The sequence below is a fragment of the Aspergillus wentii genome (genome assembly GCF_001890725.1).
Source record: "Aspergillus wentii DTO 134E9 unplaced genomic scaffold ASPWEscaffold_6, whole genome shotgun sequence".
Taxonomy (NCBI): domain Eukaryota; kingdom Fungi; phylum Ascomycota; class Eurotiomycetes; order Eurotiales; family Aspergillaceae; genus Aspergillus; species Aspergillus wentii.
In genome coordinates, this window is record NW_024467837.1 from 1908646 (window position 1) to 1924767 (window position 16122).

The following is a 16122-nucleotide window of genomic DNA, read 5'->3' on the forward strand; positions in this document are numbered from 1 at the left end:
TGATATTCCTGATCACTTGATAACTGTTTACCTGTTCGGCCTGATATCGAACTGCCCCACTATCGCTTGTTTTTGAGGAATCCAGACTCTTGGCCCTCGCTTTGGAGCCGTGTGATTGGTGGAAATGAAATTAGACATGCAAGGCCTCAGGCCTTGCTGCAGCCTTGTGGCTATACAGCCAATCAGACGAAAAGAAACACGGCCTTCCAAGAACAGCTAAAATAGGCTGCCTAAGGTTACACAAACACCCATTCCCACCTGCAGTTGTCAGATTTCTCTTCCAACCTCTCCTCCTCCCGCTATTTTCATCTCCATGCCAGGCGACAATGGCAACAACAGCAGCAGAACCGACGATTACACTTTCGCCAGGATGGCGACCCACCGAATACGGCTGTCTGCGACAAAACGACTTCTGGATTTGGGATTACCCCGACCCCGGTGAGAAGCGCACGGTGCTGGGTGGGCCGTCGCAGGCGACGAACTGCTTCCCGTCTTCGACGTGGATGTCAACGGGTGCATATGCTGGTACTGCATGTCCGTCTTATTACACGTCTGCATGTCAGGGAAATGATTCCACTGCCGCCGTAACATGTTGTCCAACGTATGTCTTCCACATCCACTGCAGTGTATGAACGCAACTGATACAGTGGTGTCTGATAGGGTCTATTCGTTCGAGTGCGTCAGCGCAAATACAAAACTCCGCGATTCCTATTTCCCGTGTATCTCGCGATGGCAGTCGACGGGGAATGTGACACTGACACGGACGGTTTTCGCATCGAATACGATTACTTTTAACCCAACAACTCTGAATACGAATGTGCATTTGTTTGCGTTGGGTGTGGCTTATGCGACTCCGGTGGGTGGGCATCATTCTCATATTAGGGCTACGAGCTAATATACGACGTAACAGACAGCAACAGATACAAACGCAGACTCAGACCCAACATCCTCCTCCACCTCCACCTCCAGTCTCTCCGAATCCAATTCCACGAATAACTCGTCGATAAGCGGAGGCGCAGCGGCGGGGATAGGCATCGGATCAGCCGCTGGTGTCGTTTTGATCGCGGCACTGGCATGGCTTCTCTACCGTCGCAGAAAACCTTCCAAGACCATCCCCCCTCAAACGAATACAGGCTACACTGGCATTGCCGATGCGTCAAAGGTCGGGCAGAGATATGAACCGCCTCAAGAGCTACCGTCGCGTACGCCGAGGAGAGAACTTGAGAGTTGATAATGCCTTTTTTTTCTCTCTTGTTCTTTTCGTGGAGGGGTACAATGAAGTAAGAAATTTCTAATAAATAATCCAGAGATACCATAATCAAGCGAAAAGGAGTTTTTGGCCAATGGTTTATCTGAGTATATACGGAGGTAGAGAAGGGGTCAAGTTATAACATTGAAGCTATCTATTCATGATCAACTTGTCTGAGTAAATGATATTGCACATCAGAGTAAAGAAAGTAAATATAAGTTCTCTGCCAAGGTAGAAAGAATGTTTAGCAAACAGCCATGAGCTATCACAGCATCCCCAACGCCACTATCTAGTACAAAGGCATGTCATACGCATCAAAGGTGAACTTCCAAGTATCAATCGAAGCCTGGTCATACACACACTTCATATGCTCGCCATTGTTAACCCACAAAGGACGAAGCGGCCAAGTACACAACTGCGCATTCTGATCCTCATAGTCACCCCAGATGTGTAGCATTCAGCGTCGCAAGAACAGTCGCCTTCTCGACCCAATCAATCAAGACCTGGATGTTCGTCTGCGGGAATGGCCCGTTGGGCTGGAGGTCATTTGTAGCGCAGTGCGCGGCACCCGGGCGGAGGAAGAGACGGTACCAGTCGCCCATTGCTGCGGTGCTCTGGTTGTATGTCATGTTGGAGTACATGATGTTACGGACGGATTCGTGATAGTGCACCGATGAGGCAGTGGGGATTCTGGGGTCGGATTCACCGTGGAACGCGAGGATTTTACCACCGGTGGACTGGAATCTGGTGAGATCGGGCCAGATGGTTCGGAGGACGTCTTCGCAGCGCTGCCAGCCAAGGGTCATCAATTCGACCATCGTGTCGTAGGTGACATTGTCGAGGGCGGAGAGGCTATCTGCCTGGACGAGATCGATGAATCGGGCAATTCATTCGCCGCCGGTGGATGCGATGTCGAGTTCGTATTTGCCTGTGCTGGAATCGTACTGAGTGGCTGCGTCGGAGAAGTAGGCACGGCGACTCTGCGAGTCGTGGAGTCTGTCTCTGTAAGCCTCTGCACGGAACTTTAATGTGTAACCCTCAACACATACATTTATATATCTTCGCAAAACTAGCCATTGCCAAAATACAATAACTTTATTAACACCCCAAAACATGCCTGCATAGTATAATTGTAGATCTGAAGCCACGTACGATCTATTAATTTCTCATCAAATATTTGACAGACGTTTCTCCTTTTATTCTTTGTAGGTGCTTATCCAGCTGAAGGAAGGATATAAAAAAAAAATTGCTTGGCTTAGTGGATCCTTCTTCTTTATCTATTCTTTTGATTGGCCGGCTCGGATTATGACATCACCCCTTCTATTCTCAGCCCCTGGGAAGGACACTAAACCACATCCGGATATAAACATGCCCCATCTCCAGCCAATCATAGCGTTTGTCAACAGTATAATCTCACTCTAATCTTTAATTCTAATTTCATCTCAAACATCCTTCTTCGTGTGAGAAGAGACTTCCTGCTAAATGGAGAAGAAGGAAGGAAATCCTTGATCATCGGGGCGCAGTTTCGAGTGGAAATGGAGACTAGGCTTGGAGATGGTGAAGTTCTTAAAAAGGGCGTTTCCTGCATTGGTGATTCGAATTTCTTTTATATTTTATCAAAAGCTATCAAGATTCAGTTGACATTCATTTGATTTTTCCTTTTGCTGTCATTCATTATCTATCACTATATTTACATAAAGCCACAGACTGGCGTACTATACGCTCTTTCCATCGACCCCTACCTCACATAAACAATCAGTATGTGATCTAACCCCCAAGACAGGATACCCACTAATATATTCTCAATAGAAATGGCAATTACAAAAGAACTAATCATCTTCCTCGTCATCGTCGGCTGCCTCGCGAGCGTTTTCATCGGATACGGAATCTACGCCCTCTCACATAATATCGAAGAAGAAGGATATCGAAAACCGGGGTACGAGCAGTCAAAGTATATGCGGGAAGTGCGGAGTCGGAATCTGGGTGTTTTGCAATATGAGGCGAAGCGGAGGGATGTGGAGGCTCAATGAGGGTTGAAATTTATAATCTGGTGTTGGAGTTGGTTTTATACATGTCTTGTGTTTGATATAAATGGGTTTGGGCTATTGAAAACAAAAGTTTAAGTCTGGATATTTGGTATTTCGGGTCTTCGTAGCTGAAGTTGGCTGCAACGAGTAGATTATATTGGGAGGAAGAATTCGGTTTCCTTCCACACTCCCTCGATGGGATCTCGCATGTTCCTCGTGAAATGGAAAAAAGGTCGAGTTTGTGGGCGTGTATTTGGTGTGCTGCCAGAGACTGAAGAAAGCAACAGTTTATCATTTGAATGGCACACCAGCTGAACAGGTACAAGCTTGCGAATTCGCTTTTCTTCAGATATTGATTCTTCGCACTCTGTCGGGTTGAATGAGATGTCTGCAACATCCTCAATCTCCACCAGTTCCTCCACGGTTGGTAAATTTGCCAATCTGTCCATGGTGATCTCTTTGACTTCGGGTTCAATATGCCGTCCCACCGATTGAGATAGATTCTCCAAGGTCGCCACATCCGATCTGCGTACCATCAATCCGAACACTGGATTCTCCTCCATTCGTATCATCTGCTCTGTGCGAGCTGCCCCAGGCCCGCACTGAAAGAATCCCTGGACTCGGGGCAGCCTGCGAAGCAGCGAGAGTGCTTCACGTCGGACGTATGGATCACGGCATTTCATTGCCGTAAACAATAATGGCTGGCCCATTCCTAGCTCGAATGTGAATGGGTCCTCGAATCTGCCAGGGCCAACGACTGCCTCTAATGCCTGTGATGCGTATTCGACCACAAGCCGGAACTGTGATAAATATACGGTATAACATGTTTCCAGTTGTTCTAGAGCCGTGGAAAGCATAATGAATAGAACGATTTGAAATACCTGCAGCGTGAATACAATGCCCTGGTGCATGGTGCTGTTCTTCTTTAACCGCGCAAACGTGCAATTCCACTCTTCAAGCTTAGATAGGAGAGTGCATTGTCGCAGGATGATATCCGGTGACACATTCGCAGCACTTCCTACACTGATTAGGTGGCTCTCTGCCTCCCACCGGAAGAGAAGGAATTCCATTCCCAAAGACGAAATAGCTGTGCGCGCAGTATCTGCAGCCAGAAATTTGGTATGGTCTTTGGGAAGGGCGAGCGAAAAAGGGTCTTGGAGGACAGGAACACCCGCCGCTGCCAAGGCGCCCGTGCCCATGCGGAAGAACAGAGGAACGAGAATGTCTTCCAATAGTGATGGCTTAGAGTCGACAGGAACTGCGCGTAGCTCTGAAATGAGACGCACACCTTGCTCATATAACCGCAGTGCCTCCGGCATATGCCCCTGCATGGTTTCTATGCAGATGTACAGGGCACATGTGATAAGCGCCACATGTTTATTTGCCCTGTTTTGCCCAATCATCTTGCGGACGCTCACCATGGAGCGAGAATACCAGCTCAAGGCATTCTGATATCCATTGACCTCCGTGGTCGAACCAGGCAGGAGGGTTTTATTCTCAAAGAACGAGCTGATGGAAATTATAGCGTCCCAAACTGACGGCTCTGATCGCGACACCTGCAGCACAATGTCCTTCCAGAATTTGACATCAAGGCCACCTCCTATCGCTTGTGCCCCTCGATAAAAGTAGTACTCGAAAGCACGACGCTCCTGCGATGTCACCTGGGTGATACCGGATGATGGCTGGGTCAGCGAGAGAGAAGCTGGTGCTGATGTTATGGCGTGTCTGGAACGAGGAGAGGCCTCGTACTCGCATTTCCGGCCAGTGCTGGTACATCGTACACATTGCGGCTTCTTCTCGTCACATTTGACTTTGCGGGTTCTGACAACAATCAGTATCTGAATTGTGACTTATTTGGAACCACGTACTTGCAGGTTGTACAGCCGTTGCGAGATTTGGCCAACCCGATTCTCCCCATCCTGGAACCCCGGGACAACTGCAGAACGGTCCAATGGGCGTTAATTTTGGTCAATCAACAACAGAACATCGATCCTCTCGTTAACCAGCCCGTTTCCCATTTTGCCGTGTGTTGATCAGCGGCTACAGGAGAAAAACGAACCAGAATTGAGTCTGGGCTATTTTTGGTCATGTCAGGTGGGGGCCGTTTTTTATGAGTGTCTATTGGCCGGTTTTCCCAAACTGCAGTTCCGCGATTTGATTGGCTCTTTGAAAGGCAGATCACCTGCACCCACAATCCCATTGTCCCGCCTCAAGTGATCTTCCCCTCTTCGTCTTCTTTCTCCAACCTATCAATATCAAATTTACTTTTGACACTGCTTGTGTTGTATAATTTACACCAAAAGAACATCGAAAAATTTCGGGATACTCCCAATTCCAGAGGCATTCAGGCTTCTGTAGAGTCACGTTGATGCGGCGCAGCGCTAACTCGACTTTCCGGGTGGGGATGTTACAGCACAGCGCTTGTCAGTACAGGGCCTGAGCTCTTCCTATCCTTCACTTTCACCTTGATGGTTTTTCCAAGGCCGTGAGATAAATACTGATGCATGATCATGAGTACGAAATATCATTCGGTGTAAGCGAACGACTTAACCGCCATAACCCAGAGAACGACATCAAGGAGAAGGCACAGTCTTTTTCAGATCTGAAGTCAAGGATGAATATATACCAAATCGGAATATAGAAGAAATCAATATATGTATACGACCATGCAGATTTTATCGATTCTAACAATCATAACAGCCCCGCGCTTCATATGGTACATGGTGACATCAAATGCTATCTTCGATCGAGTATGGAATCTTGTGTTGCTATCTCTGTTGCTCTTAACAACACTTTTATTCGACTTCCCAAGTAATGGACACACATCTCACTTGTCCTGTCTGTTGTTTTTTGACTTAATTTTGTTTCTTTCTCTTTCGCCTCTGCAAGTGCTCCTCTTTAATCGCTGGGCCCCATATGCCAAATTTGATCGCCTTGAGATTATTCATCCAAAACAAAAAGATCAAGACGACCAAACGGAAACCCAAGGCGAAATTCTAGCCGAGTAAGCTTGACATTCTGCCCACTACCATTGCAATGGCTCATCATATTGTTAGCATTGTTGCTGTTCATGGCCTTGGCTCTGATCCCAACAACGCATGGAGGCAAGGGAATTGTGACTGGCTGCGCAACCTTTTGCCACAGGAAAGGATACCAGCTCGGATCATGGCGTTTAACCATAATACGTCGTGGGAGTCGGAAGCACTCAGCAAATCAATCGATGATCATGCCAACGACCTATTACGTGTGCTCGGGATGCATCGCCATACACCAAAGGTGAGATACTGCAGTTTACTCGAACCATGGCATTACACTGATGCCTTTTTAGCAGAAGGAACGACCCATTATTTTTATAGGCCACAGTTTTGGAGGACTTATTATCAAACGAGTGCGTCTCTTGAATTTCTGGCTGTCATCGCCTCAGGTTGCTAACTTAATAAGGCATTGATATGTTCAGCACTGGTCGGAGAGGATGAGAACTGTTATGAATTATACAAGCAAACAAAGGGATTGATATTCATGGGTACGCCTCATCGAGGCGCCAATCTGACAACAGCAGGCAAGATAAGCTCCCTTTTCGGGTACTGGAAAGGGTCCACGGTGGAACCCCTTGAGCTCTTTGAATATGGATCAGCAAAGAACGAGACGCTCCATAAGGACTTTATGAGAGTCGTGATAAAAGGTTGTTCTGTTGATAACATAGTTTGTGTATACGAAAACGTGAAGGAGACGCTGTGTGGGTTTATGTTGGCACCCGTAAGCATATGTTCTACTTCCTATACAAATATACTGACAATCACAGGTCGTTGAACGCTATTCGGCTGTGATCGATGGATCTACTGAGATCGCATTTGAAACTAAACATAGGGGTCTCCAAAGATTTACCAGTCGAAATGATGAAAATTACCAGAAGATTCTTTGTTACATCAGGGGGTGGGTGCATGGAGAGAAGGTGGAAGTTGACGAAAGTTTTAATTTTTTTTCGCTCCAACACCGTCTGTCTGTTTGAGGGTCAATATATCTGGGGTTGCGCTCAACATCGGAAGCCAAGTATATATCAGGGTATTTCATTTCTTCGTTATATATGTGAACGGTATTATATACAGGATTCCTGGGATATAAATTGACAACTTGACCTCGAACTCAACTTCTGAAATGGTGGCAAATGACATACACCAACTCCTCCAATATGAAGATGACCTGCATGGCGGGAAAGAATGCAATAGTGGCAGCAATAATCGCCAAACAAACAACCGAAAACCAGGTAGAAACCTGCGCAAAAGCCCAATTCGGCTCTCTCTCATAATCTTGATCAACAGCCAGAATAACCGCCATCGCCGACAACGCAACGCTGACTGTACCGAAGATGAAGAGAAACGGAGGCGTGAATCGGGCAAAATATGCCCCATACTGACCGTCGACTTTATAATAAAACATGCGCCATTGGTATAACTTGCTCCACAAATTTAGACGACTTAGCCGCAACTGTCCATAGTGGTCATATCGCCGACTAACCTCCGAGTCCTGGATATGGCGGAAATGATCGATAAAATGCAGAAAGTCGACGAAGCCATTCATCCCTTCGATATTTTTCGAAATCAGACATTTCGCTCGAGCGATATCAAAATCATATTCGCTTTGAATCAGATACGAATACGTTCGCATAAACCCAAGCGCAGATTTTCGCAACTCCGCACTCTCCTCGTCACATCCAGAAAGATGCACTCTCCAAAACGCATAATTCAGCAAATACCGCGGCATCGGCTTCACGTAGATAATATCATAATACCAAATCAAATGCAGCCCAGGATCTTCGGAGGGGATAATATCTCTCCCTCTCACAATTTGATGATGGAGGGCATAAATATGGTCGCTTTTCCGTGTCGCGACCATCCAGAAAATCGGATATAGTTCGTTCAACCGGGGAGTGAGGAGTTGATCGGAGAGGAATTTTTGCACCTCTTCTGTGTCAGTGGCGCTGAGAAGAGGATGACCAGGAACAGAGACTTTGTTCCTGATATTCTCGCCGCATATCGAGGCTGCAGTGTTTGATTTTTCGCTTATCCATAAGCTGTGTTCGAGCTGGTCGTCTTTGGAGAACGGGGGGATGGGGGCGTATATTTCTGTCATTATGTATGAGGTGAATCATTCAGGATATAATATTCTTTCAGCAAAAACAATGCCATTCTTCAATGGGATGCAGACTTATATAGCAGTTGCTGCCTGTAGCCGCTATCGACATGGATGGATGATATTAATGCAGGCATTCTGCAGCTGAAACGGCGTCGGCCAATGACTTGAAGCTATTGCGCGCCGGGCCGGCAGATCGCAGCCACTCGGCGATAAGCCTGGTCTATTTATTCATTTATTGTCTGAAGGATTTTAATATAGTATTATGGAAAGAGAATTTAATGTATAATCATCCATCCATCTTAAACTCCACCTTATACTTCGCAGAAACGCCAGAAAGAAGTGGAGATTGTCCCCCCGTCGTAAAGAACGTCACTGCAGCAGTAATATAATCCGCCAAAATATCTCTCACACAAAGACCAGGAACACTTCCCAGATTACTCGCCGCAAGTTTCTTAACCTGAGGCGACGGCTTAACCGAGTCAGCAACAGCCTGTAGGATTTGCGTGTATAGGACTTCCGAAGCCTGAAGACCGTGCGAGAAGATAGCGACCAGGTAGTTGGCTTCCTCCGGTTTAGGGTAAGGTTGAGACGATACAATTTGTGTTTTGTACGATTCAATCGATACGTTGAAGCCCATCGATGCCATTTCTCCGTCGAACATCTTGGCCACGAGAGGTGGGAAGTAGGGGGCGTATAATGTGTCGGGATTGGAGCTGTTGCATCCACAATCCTTTTGTTTCGAAAATATGATGCCTGGAAAAGTACATAAAAAGTGCTAGATATGCAGTCAATATATTCAGCCAAAAAGAAAGTCGATTGGCTCGAATACACTTGACAGCACCAGCGGGTCACTCCCGACCCGCCCTTCGATATGTCTTCTAGAATTTATGTTAGTATTGCTGGTAAAGGGGGCAAAATATATCCCCAAATACTGTCGTAATTGATCAATACAGTTCTCCTAAATTTATCCAGATGGCATATAGATCTTCCAGGAGAAAATCAAACTTTGCTCTCCAGACACACTCGGATCAGGTAAGGCATCCGCGCAACATAGAGATGCCCATATTCCCAGGCACTATTCGACATGTGGCTGCGAATGACATCACGACACGATAAATTCCAAGGCACGCGTCAACATTGGCAATCTGCTCCTAGCCACCGCTGAATATTATTTGAAGTCCTTTCTTTGTTCATAAATCGCGGGTTGACCTGTCTACAAAAAGACAACAGCACGTGCAGCCTAACCGATTCGAGCTAGACCGCCATCAACAAAGACATCACCCCAGGAGACGCGATAACATTGCTTCCTCAACCTTTCCTTCTCCCTTCAAGTATCCTGTTATCATCTATCAACATGCCTCCAAAGCGCCAGCCAAAGGCCCAACCAGAAAAGAAAGTCGCCCCGGCGCCAAAACCAACGACGACAAGTCGGAAGAGGAAGGTCGCGGAAGTCGCAAAAGAGGCGTCGCAAAAGCCTGCAAGGGATGTCAAACGTCAAAAGGGTGGGTTTTCTATTTCTTTCAGTCGATTGTTTACGTGCACTTTCTGATAATCGAGCAGATGTATCAATTCTAAATCACCCCCCAACACAACGTCTAGACGTATACGTATTCGGCACAAACTGCTACGGTGAGCTCGGTCTTGGCGACGCGAGCAAAAAGTCTGAGATTCCCGGTCCAGTACTCAATCCCAAGCTTAGCGCGAAGGATGTTGGTGTTGTACATCTTGCTATCGGGGGCGTTCATTCGGCCGCGCTTACACACGACAATAAAATCCTGACTTGGGGCGTGAATGACGAGGGGACGTTGGGGAGAGATACCAAGGAAGAAAACCCCAAGCTTAAGGAAGTGAAGGATGGCGAAGATGGATCAGACTCGGAAGACGATGATGAGGTTACTCTTAACTTGAAAGAAGCTACACCGACGCCTGTGGACGCGTTGCATTTTCCCGAGGGGACGGTTTTCACTCAGTTAGTCGCGACGGATAGCGCGACTTTTGCGCTTACTACTGAAGGACTCGTCTATGGCTGGGGCACATTTAGAGTATGTTTTGACTGTTGCTTTCATTGATCAATGCTAATCAATTCCTAGGGCGCAAACGGTGTAATTGGATTCTCACCCGACACAAAATTCCAAAGAACACCCGCCCTCATCCCCGATCTCACAAAAGTAACAAAACTCGCCGCAGGAGCACAGCACATCCTCGCTCTCACATCCACCGGTACCGTGTTTACCTGGGGCTGCGCGGAACAAAGCGTACTCGGACGACGATTATCAGGTCGACTGCACAAATCACACAACCTGACCCCGGGCCTCTGTGCGCTTCCATCGGGTACTGTCGAGATCGGGGTAGGAGCGTACCACTCCTTTGCTATCCGGAAGAATGGCCATGTATACGCCTGGGGATCGAATAACTTCGGACAAACAGCCATCCCCCAAAGCGCCGGACAAAACGACGCGATAGTCACCTACCCGACTGAGATCCAAAGTTTTCGCAAACAGCCCAAAGTAATTTCGATTTCTGGCGGAAAGGACCACAGTGTTGCAGTTACGGAGCAGGGCAAATGTTTATCATGGGGCCGTATCGACAACAAGGCTCTCGGCCTTGGACTCGACCAGATGCCAGAATCGGAAATCATCTATGACGAGTACGACAGGCCGCGGATTCTGAAGACGCCAACTCCTATTACCGGTGTTGATGATGAGATTGTCTTCGCGACGGCTTCGTCAGATCATTCTTTTGCGATTACCAACAAGGGACAAGCGTATAGTTGGGGATTCAATGTTCAGTATCAAGCTGGGCATAGGAATATGGATGAGGTTGAGAGACCGACTTTGCTTCAGAATAAGCATGTTGATGGGAAAGTGCTGGTTAGGGCTGCTGGTGGTGGGCAGTTTAGTATGCTGATGGGCAAGTATGTGCCGGAACAGAATGGTGTATGAGGAAATGCATGAGTGCCTTGAGTGAAACTCCAATGTTGGATTGAAGGGTTAGGCTTCTATAATAAAAGTATGTTTTAATAGGTTTTACGGTATATACCCTTCAGCGTGATTGAATACTACTTTTGCTTCTGGTTATCGAGAAGTAAATTACTGCGACAGTTGATGAACGAAGAGACAGTGTGTTTGAAATAATATCTTGCTTTGCATTATTTGATTTATTTCTCTTTTAGTTGGACATTAAAATTAGCAAATGAGCAAATGTCTCGCTGGTGCTGATAACTTTTCACTACATTTCCGTTCTGTCAACTCCATTTCCGAATCAAGCTAAATCCGCCACCGAAATCCAGTTTCGTGATGGTTGTCCTCCAAAGTCGAGGAGGCAGGTAAATCCGAGATATAACGCCGAGTAAAATTCGTATTATCGTATCGTAGTCGTATGTCTAAGCCCAGGAAATTCGCTGGATGTCTTCCGGTATCTCCCAGCCGTGCGCCATACACGCCCTCTTGTATGCTTCGACAGCCTCGCCGACTGAGTAATCCATCCGTCGACTACCCAGTGCGAGACGAGCTGGGCGTGGCTCCATGTTCGTGATCGCCATTCGAACCTGTAGTAGCACGCTCTCAATAGAGGCTGTTGGCAGCCAGCCCGAGTTGGTGAGGAGCTCCATGCACATTGCTCCACCGGCTGTAACATGGCCGCCGCCGCCATTGTTGAATTCTAAAAACCGTGGTCGGATAACACGCACAAAGGGTGGCGCCATGGGGAATCGAGGCGGGAATCGAAGTTCGAGGACAACACTGGTCAATTTGGCGTTTTTGAGGTCCTTTGCTAGTGGTAGGGTTGCGTCGAAACTGTGCAACTCGACGATCCACTGGTAGACAGTGCTCATGAGGTTGGGATCCACGTGCCAGCCGAGTTGGTGGAGGGGTTCTTTCTGTTGGACTTTGAGTGTGGCTTTGAGATGCTGCTGCAGAGCTTTTGTTGCCGAGGTCGTTGCGTATTCTGGTGGTGTAAGTAGAGGCAATGAATCCTCTGTCAACATTCCCGGCTCAAAGTCCGTTTTGGAAGGGGCATCGCGGGATTTCTTGCTGCTGGGAGCCATTGTTGCCGGGACTTCTTCACTGTCGTCCTCGTCGTCGGATAGAAGAATTTGAATATCGTCAAACGCCGTGGCCACACTCGCAGCGTCGTCGTCATCATTCTCGACTGGTCCTGCCGGTGGTGGGGTAATTGTGCCTTTGGATGGGCGCTTTCGCTTTTTGTTCTTCGGAGATGTCTTTGATTTTGGAGATTTGGTTTCTTTTTCTTTCGTGGGGGGCAGAAGAGCCTGTCGCCGCTGGCTGCTTAGAGCCGAGATGGGTATGGCAACAGCCCCTCCTTGGGGTCCATGAGCTTTGCGAGAGGGATCTTGATCGTATACATCGGCGGGCAGGGACTTTTGACCATTCTGCGCGGCTTTACTATTGGTTGGGACGAAGAGATATCTTGGCTGAATCCAATCGAGTTGCTGAACGACATAATGTGGGCTGGAATGCACGAACTTTTCGGGGGCATTCACAACTTCGTTTAGGGAGATAACCGTCCGAATCTTCAATTTGCTTCGAGGCCACTCTAGACTGTAATAGGCACTAGTACCAGTATATCCCAATGACGTTGTGAAGTGATTTGATAGGTAAACTCCATTTCCATACGCGCGACCATTAGCGACCTCTTTGAAATACAGGCCTTCTCTCAGGATACTGTGCCAGTTGTAGAGCGGGCTTCCATGCCACGCGAAAAGTGTTGGATGTTTGGGATTCCGGCCCGAAACAATAGATTGAACGGCGTTGACAAAGCGCTGTTCTTTATCTGGGGCCCCTTGGGCGAGACGGAATTGCATATAATTCTCCATTCCAGAGACCAGGTGTGCTGGATCGTTTTCGTCATCCTGCATAATGCACGATCGGTTAGATGCAACAATCCATCTCAATACATCTAATGCTGCGGGGGATATTCTCTCTCTCCACGATGAGAGGAGCATCTCACTCGAGTCTTTTCCAAGGAATTCGTTCATAGCGTCGATATTCGGTAGAGTGTCAAGGAGCATCGGTATCATCTCTCGTTTCTGAGGAGCGGTCAAGTCGTCGAAGTTCTTGTCGTAAACCACGAATCTCACCGTTTGTTCATTTGGTTGCATCTGGGGCGGAGTCCACGCTGACTGGCCACGGGAAATCGGATCCGAGAGTTGAATATGATGCGAGAAATCAACGCTCTGTACTCGGCAATGCCAGTGATCCAGGCTGTTCTTTGCGAAGCCTTTTCCATGTTCTATGATCGCAATCCAATCGCCGACTTTGACAGGTGGATCCTGGTCCATATGAAGCTCTCTTTCGGTTATTTTCAATTTTGCAGTATGGTATCTTGTAGTGCACCATGTCGCCGTTTGAGAAGCCGGGCCGTATCCTGGGTATGGAGTTTCTTTTGCTGCACATTCAGATGATTCAGGAACCATGAGCCCGAGGCCAGTGGGGAAATCCTCCAGGCGGCCAGAGGCTGCTCGGGCATATGTCAGACTGATGAGCATGTCAACAACATTTGGTTGTGAGCGAATTTCGTACTCCAGGCTAGGGCCCATGCCTAGTGCGATATATTGGTAAAGACACAGCCCGTTGGAGCAAACATAGGGCTTGAGTGCTTCGAAGCTGTCTCCAGTTCTGCAATGACAAACGAGACAGAATTCGGTGCATTTGACGAAATGACGAAGTGTAAATTGCATGGCTAGCAGGGGCAGTGAGAGCTCAGAAGGCTCACAGCTTGTATCCGTCATATGATCAGCCGAAAGAAAATCTGGAGTTGAACTAGCCCAGCTGTCTGGCTCGAAGTATTCATCCGCCAATGCATCGCCGGTGTCCATGATTTTGCCTTGGTTCGTCTGATAATAAAGTTCTGCTCCTGTCCAAGAAAAACCATTTCTTAGTCGATAACCAAGGATTTTGAGAAACCGTTCGTTTAGAAGGGTTTTAAGTGGCCTGTCGATGAATAAACGGTTCAGGGTAAGTCCTGTAACTTTCGGACTTGCAGTTGGTCTCGTTTCCGCTTGCTGTTTTACGGACACGCCCTGGAATGCCTGCAGGGCATCCTCAAGACTTGGTTTGTATGAATTGCAGAGCCCAACGTGCATCTGCATGAATGAGCTCTTGGCGTCCCCTATGTCGTAGAGGACTGCTTTGAGATCAAGGTACGTCGACGGATAACGAATGAGCAATACTAAGTACTCTGATGGATTCACCTTCCATGCCTGCATTGCCTCCGCTGAAATGCCCAGCTTACCAATACGGCAGGATACACAAATTATTATTGAGCCCGTGGGAGCTCCCAGATATCCCACTTTGAACCCAGCATTTCTGACGGCACGAAGATCGCGGCGTATCATCTTGCGCAGCTCGGATTCTGGCTTGAGTGGGGTGAGTTCATTGTCGCTGCTTTCTTCCCAATCCATTTCGTCATCGTCAAGGAGGGGCTCGTCGTCGCTTGCTGAAAAGTCGCTACCATCCTCCAAAGGCTCTGGTGTCTGGGAGTCGCGACCGGAAAGGGCCCTGTCAACGAGCGCATCGATGGTACTCAGCATACCCTGGACGGATGACCCAGCGAGTTGGGCATTTTCCAGAGCAGCCGTAACAGCAGCTGGGACATTATCTGAAGTAGCGAAGACGAAATATTCATGATGTTTAGGATAGTCGGATGAGTCTGTTGAAAGAGCGAGTCAGTGCGATGCCCGCTAGAGCGGCTATATAACCTACCTGAAACTATAGCTTGAAAGTCGATACTGTCGTAAAAGAGAGGCGATTTAAATGTGAAGGAAATCGAGCCGTCATGATCTCCAGATTTGACGGCGCTGAGATGAGGGAAATTTCCAGGGATAGCTGCTTGGGTGAAATCTCTCTGGAAGTCCTTTCGAGGCATGGTGGTGGTCAGACTTGTTTTTTCTTAAAAAGAATGCGGTGATGCCGATCTGGCACCTGCCAGATACGTCGAAGAAGTGAGGGTATTTGAAACAATGAAGTGAGCGAATGAGTATTGTAGTTGGTTAGAAGAGAGTGGTGTGCTGTATGTGCTCTGAGGAAAAAGTGGCTGAGGTGGTGGTTAGAGTGGACAAGGCGACAAAGCACTCAGCCCAGCAGGCTGCAGTACCGTCTCGCAGCCTGGGTTTATTCATTCACTTTCCTTTTATCGACCTCAGCTGCGGCTGGCTTCGAGGATACCTACGGAGTAGAATCTCCACAATGAGTGCCTAGCTTGAAAATAGTCATGCCTGAATCTCAGCTGTCTTCAGCTCTTCATAGACGATCAAGAATGACATCATGTGAATGGTGATCGATATCTGACAGCTTCAAAATATATTTCTTCTTCCCAACATCATATCGTCAAACACCATGAGCTTGGATATATCACGTATAGGTATCTATGTATATATTTTCATACATAATATCAGAGCACAGAACATCATATATATATATCAATTTACTGCCAAAACTGATCACTACAGGCCTACAATCGATTGAATCTGAACTGTCACTCCCTACACCGCTGGGTTCACGTGATATTTATAGCGGGGTACGGCTGTTGCGATGTATGATTGGTCGATGAATCCTCCCCCTGCCGGCCCAGCACTGTGATGATTCCCAATCCGTCACTTAGGGCACAGCTGTAGGGCTGTCCCTGAATCCCGTGTTTTTCTTTTGTTGATCTGCAAAATGTAAACATCCGTCGACTCTCGCATTCCAACAACGT

At 47.5% G+C, this 16122-nt stretch overlaps 8 protein-coding genes across 8 annotated transcripts; 3 read left to right on the forward strand and 5 right to left on the reverse strand.

Moving 5' to 3' along the window:
• The first annotated feature begins 266 nt into the window (after positions 1-266).
• ASPWEDRAFT_43407 (uncharacterized protein) lies at positions 267-1685 on the forward strand. Its single transcript, XM_040836021.1, has 3 exons — positions 267-601; positions 661-856; positions 911-1685. The coding sequence occupies exons 1-3, from the start codon at positions 327-329 to the stop codon at positions 1229-1231; spliced, it is 792 nt and encodes a 263-aa protein (XP_040687010.1). The 5' UTR covers positions 267-326; the 3' UTR covers positions 1232-1685.
• Positions 1502-2461, reverse strand: ASPWEDRAFT_619406 (uncharacterized protein). The gene is made up of 2 exons (XM_040838604.1): positions 2299-2461; positions 1502-2245 (listed from the first exon to the last, which is right to left on the reverse strand). The coding sequence occupies exon 2, from the start codon at positions 2065-2067 to the stop codon at positions 1687-1689; it is 381 nt and encodes a 126-aa protein (XP_040687011.1). The 5' UTR covers positions 2068-2245; positions 2299-2461; the 3' UTR covers positions 1502-1686.
• Positions 2462-3428: 967 nt separating this feature from the next.
• Positions 3429-5194, reverse strand: ASPWEDRAFT_174745 (Zn(II)2Cys6 transcription factor domain-containing protein; the record flags this gene model as incomplete). Its single annotated transcript, XM_040831260.1, has 2 exons — positions 3429-5097; positions 5145-5194. 2 exons carry the CDS (start codon positions 5192-5194, stop codon positions 3429-3431), a joined length of 1719 nt encoding a protein of 572 aa, XP_040687012.1.
• A 518-nt stretch (positions 5195-5712) lies between these two features.
• ASPWEDRAFT_619445 (esterase/lipase family protein) lies at positions 5713-7352 on the forward strand. Its single transcript, XM_040838605.1, has 7 exons — positions 5713-5926; positions 5975-6087; positions 6166-6280; positions 6333-6552; positions 6608-6664; positions 6718-7032; positions 7079-7352. Exons 2-7 carry the CDS (start codon positions 5997-5999, stop codon positions 7283-7285), a joined length of 1005 nt encoding a protein of 334 aa, XP_040687013.1. The 5' UTR covers positions 5713-5926; positions 5975-5996; the 3' UTR covers positions 7286-7352.
• Positions 7353-7419: 67 nt separating this feature from the next.
• Positions 7420-8406, reverse strand: ASPWEDRAFT_30422 (uncharacterized protein; the record flags this gene model as incomplete). The annotated part of the gene is made up of 1 exon (XM_040833405.1): positions 7420-8406. The coding sequence occupies one exon, from the start codon at positions 8404-8406 to the stop codon at positions 7420-7422; it is 987 nt and encodes a 328-aa protein (XP_040687014.1).
• Positions 8407-8631: 225 nt separating this feature from the next.
• ASPWEDRAFT_619517 (uncharacterized protein) lies at positions 8632-9508 on the reverse strand. Its single transcript, XM_040838607.1, has 2 exons — positions 9342-9508; positions 8632-9287 (listed from the first exon to the last, which is right to left on the reverse strand). The coding sequence occupies exon 2, from the start codon at positions 9068-9070 to the stop codon at positions 8696-8698; it is 375 nt and encodes a 124-aa protein (XP_040687015.1). The 5' UTR covers positions 9071-9287; positions 9342-9508; the 3' UTR covers positions 8632-8695.
• Positions 9509-9763: 255 nt separating this feature from the next.
• On the forward strand, positions 9764-11351 carry ASPWEDRAFT_174749 (RCC1 domain-containing protein; the record flags this gene model as incomplete). The annotated part of the gene is made up of 3 exons (XM_040831261.1): positions 9764-9911; positions 9970-10451; positions 10500-11351. 3 exons carry the CDS (start codon positions 9764-9766, stop codon positions 11349-11351), a joined length of 1482 nt encoding a protein of 493 aa, XP_040687016.1.
• Positions 11352-11791: 440 nt separating this feature from the next.
• On the reverse strand, positions 11792-15294 carry ASPWEDRAFT_116048 (putative ubiquitin conjugating enzyme; the record flags this gene model as incomplete). The annotated part of the gene is made up of 2 exons (XM_040828629.1): positions 11792-15078; positions 15132-15294. 2 exons carry the CDS (start codon positions 15292-15294, stop codon positions 11792-11794), a joined length of 3450 nt encoding a protein of 1149 aa, XP_040687017.1.
• Between the last annotated feature and the right edge of the window lie 828 nt (positions 15295-16122).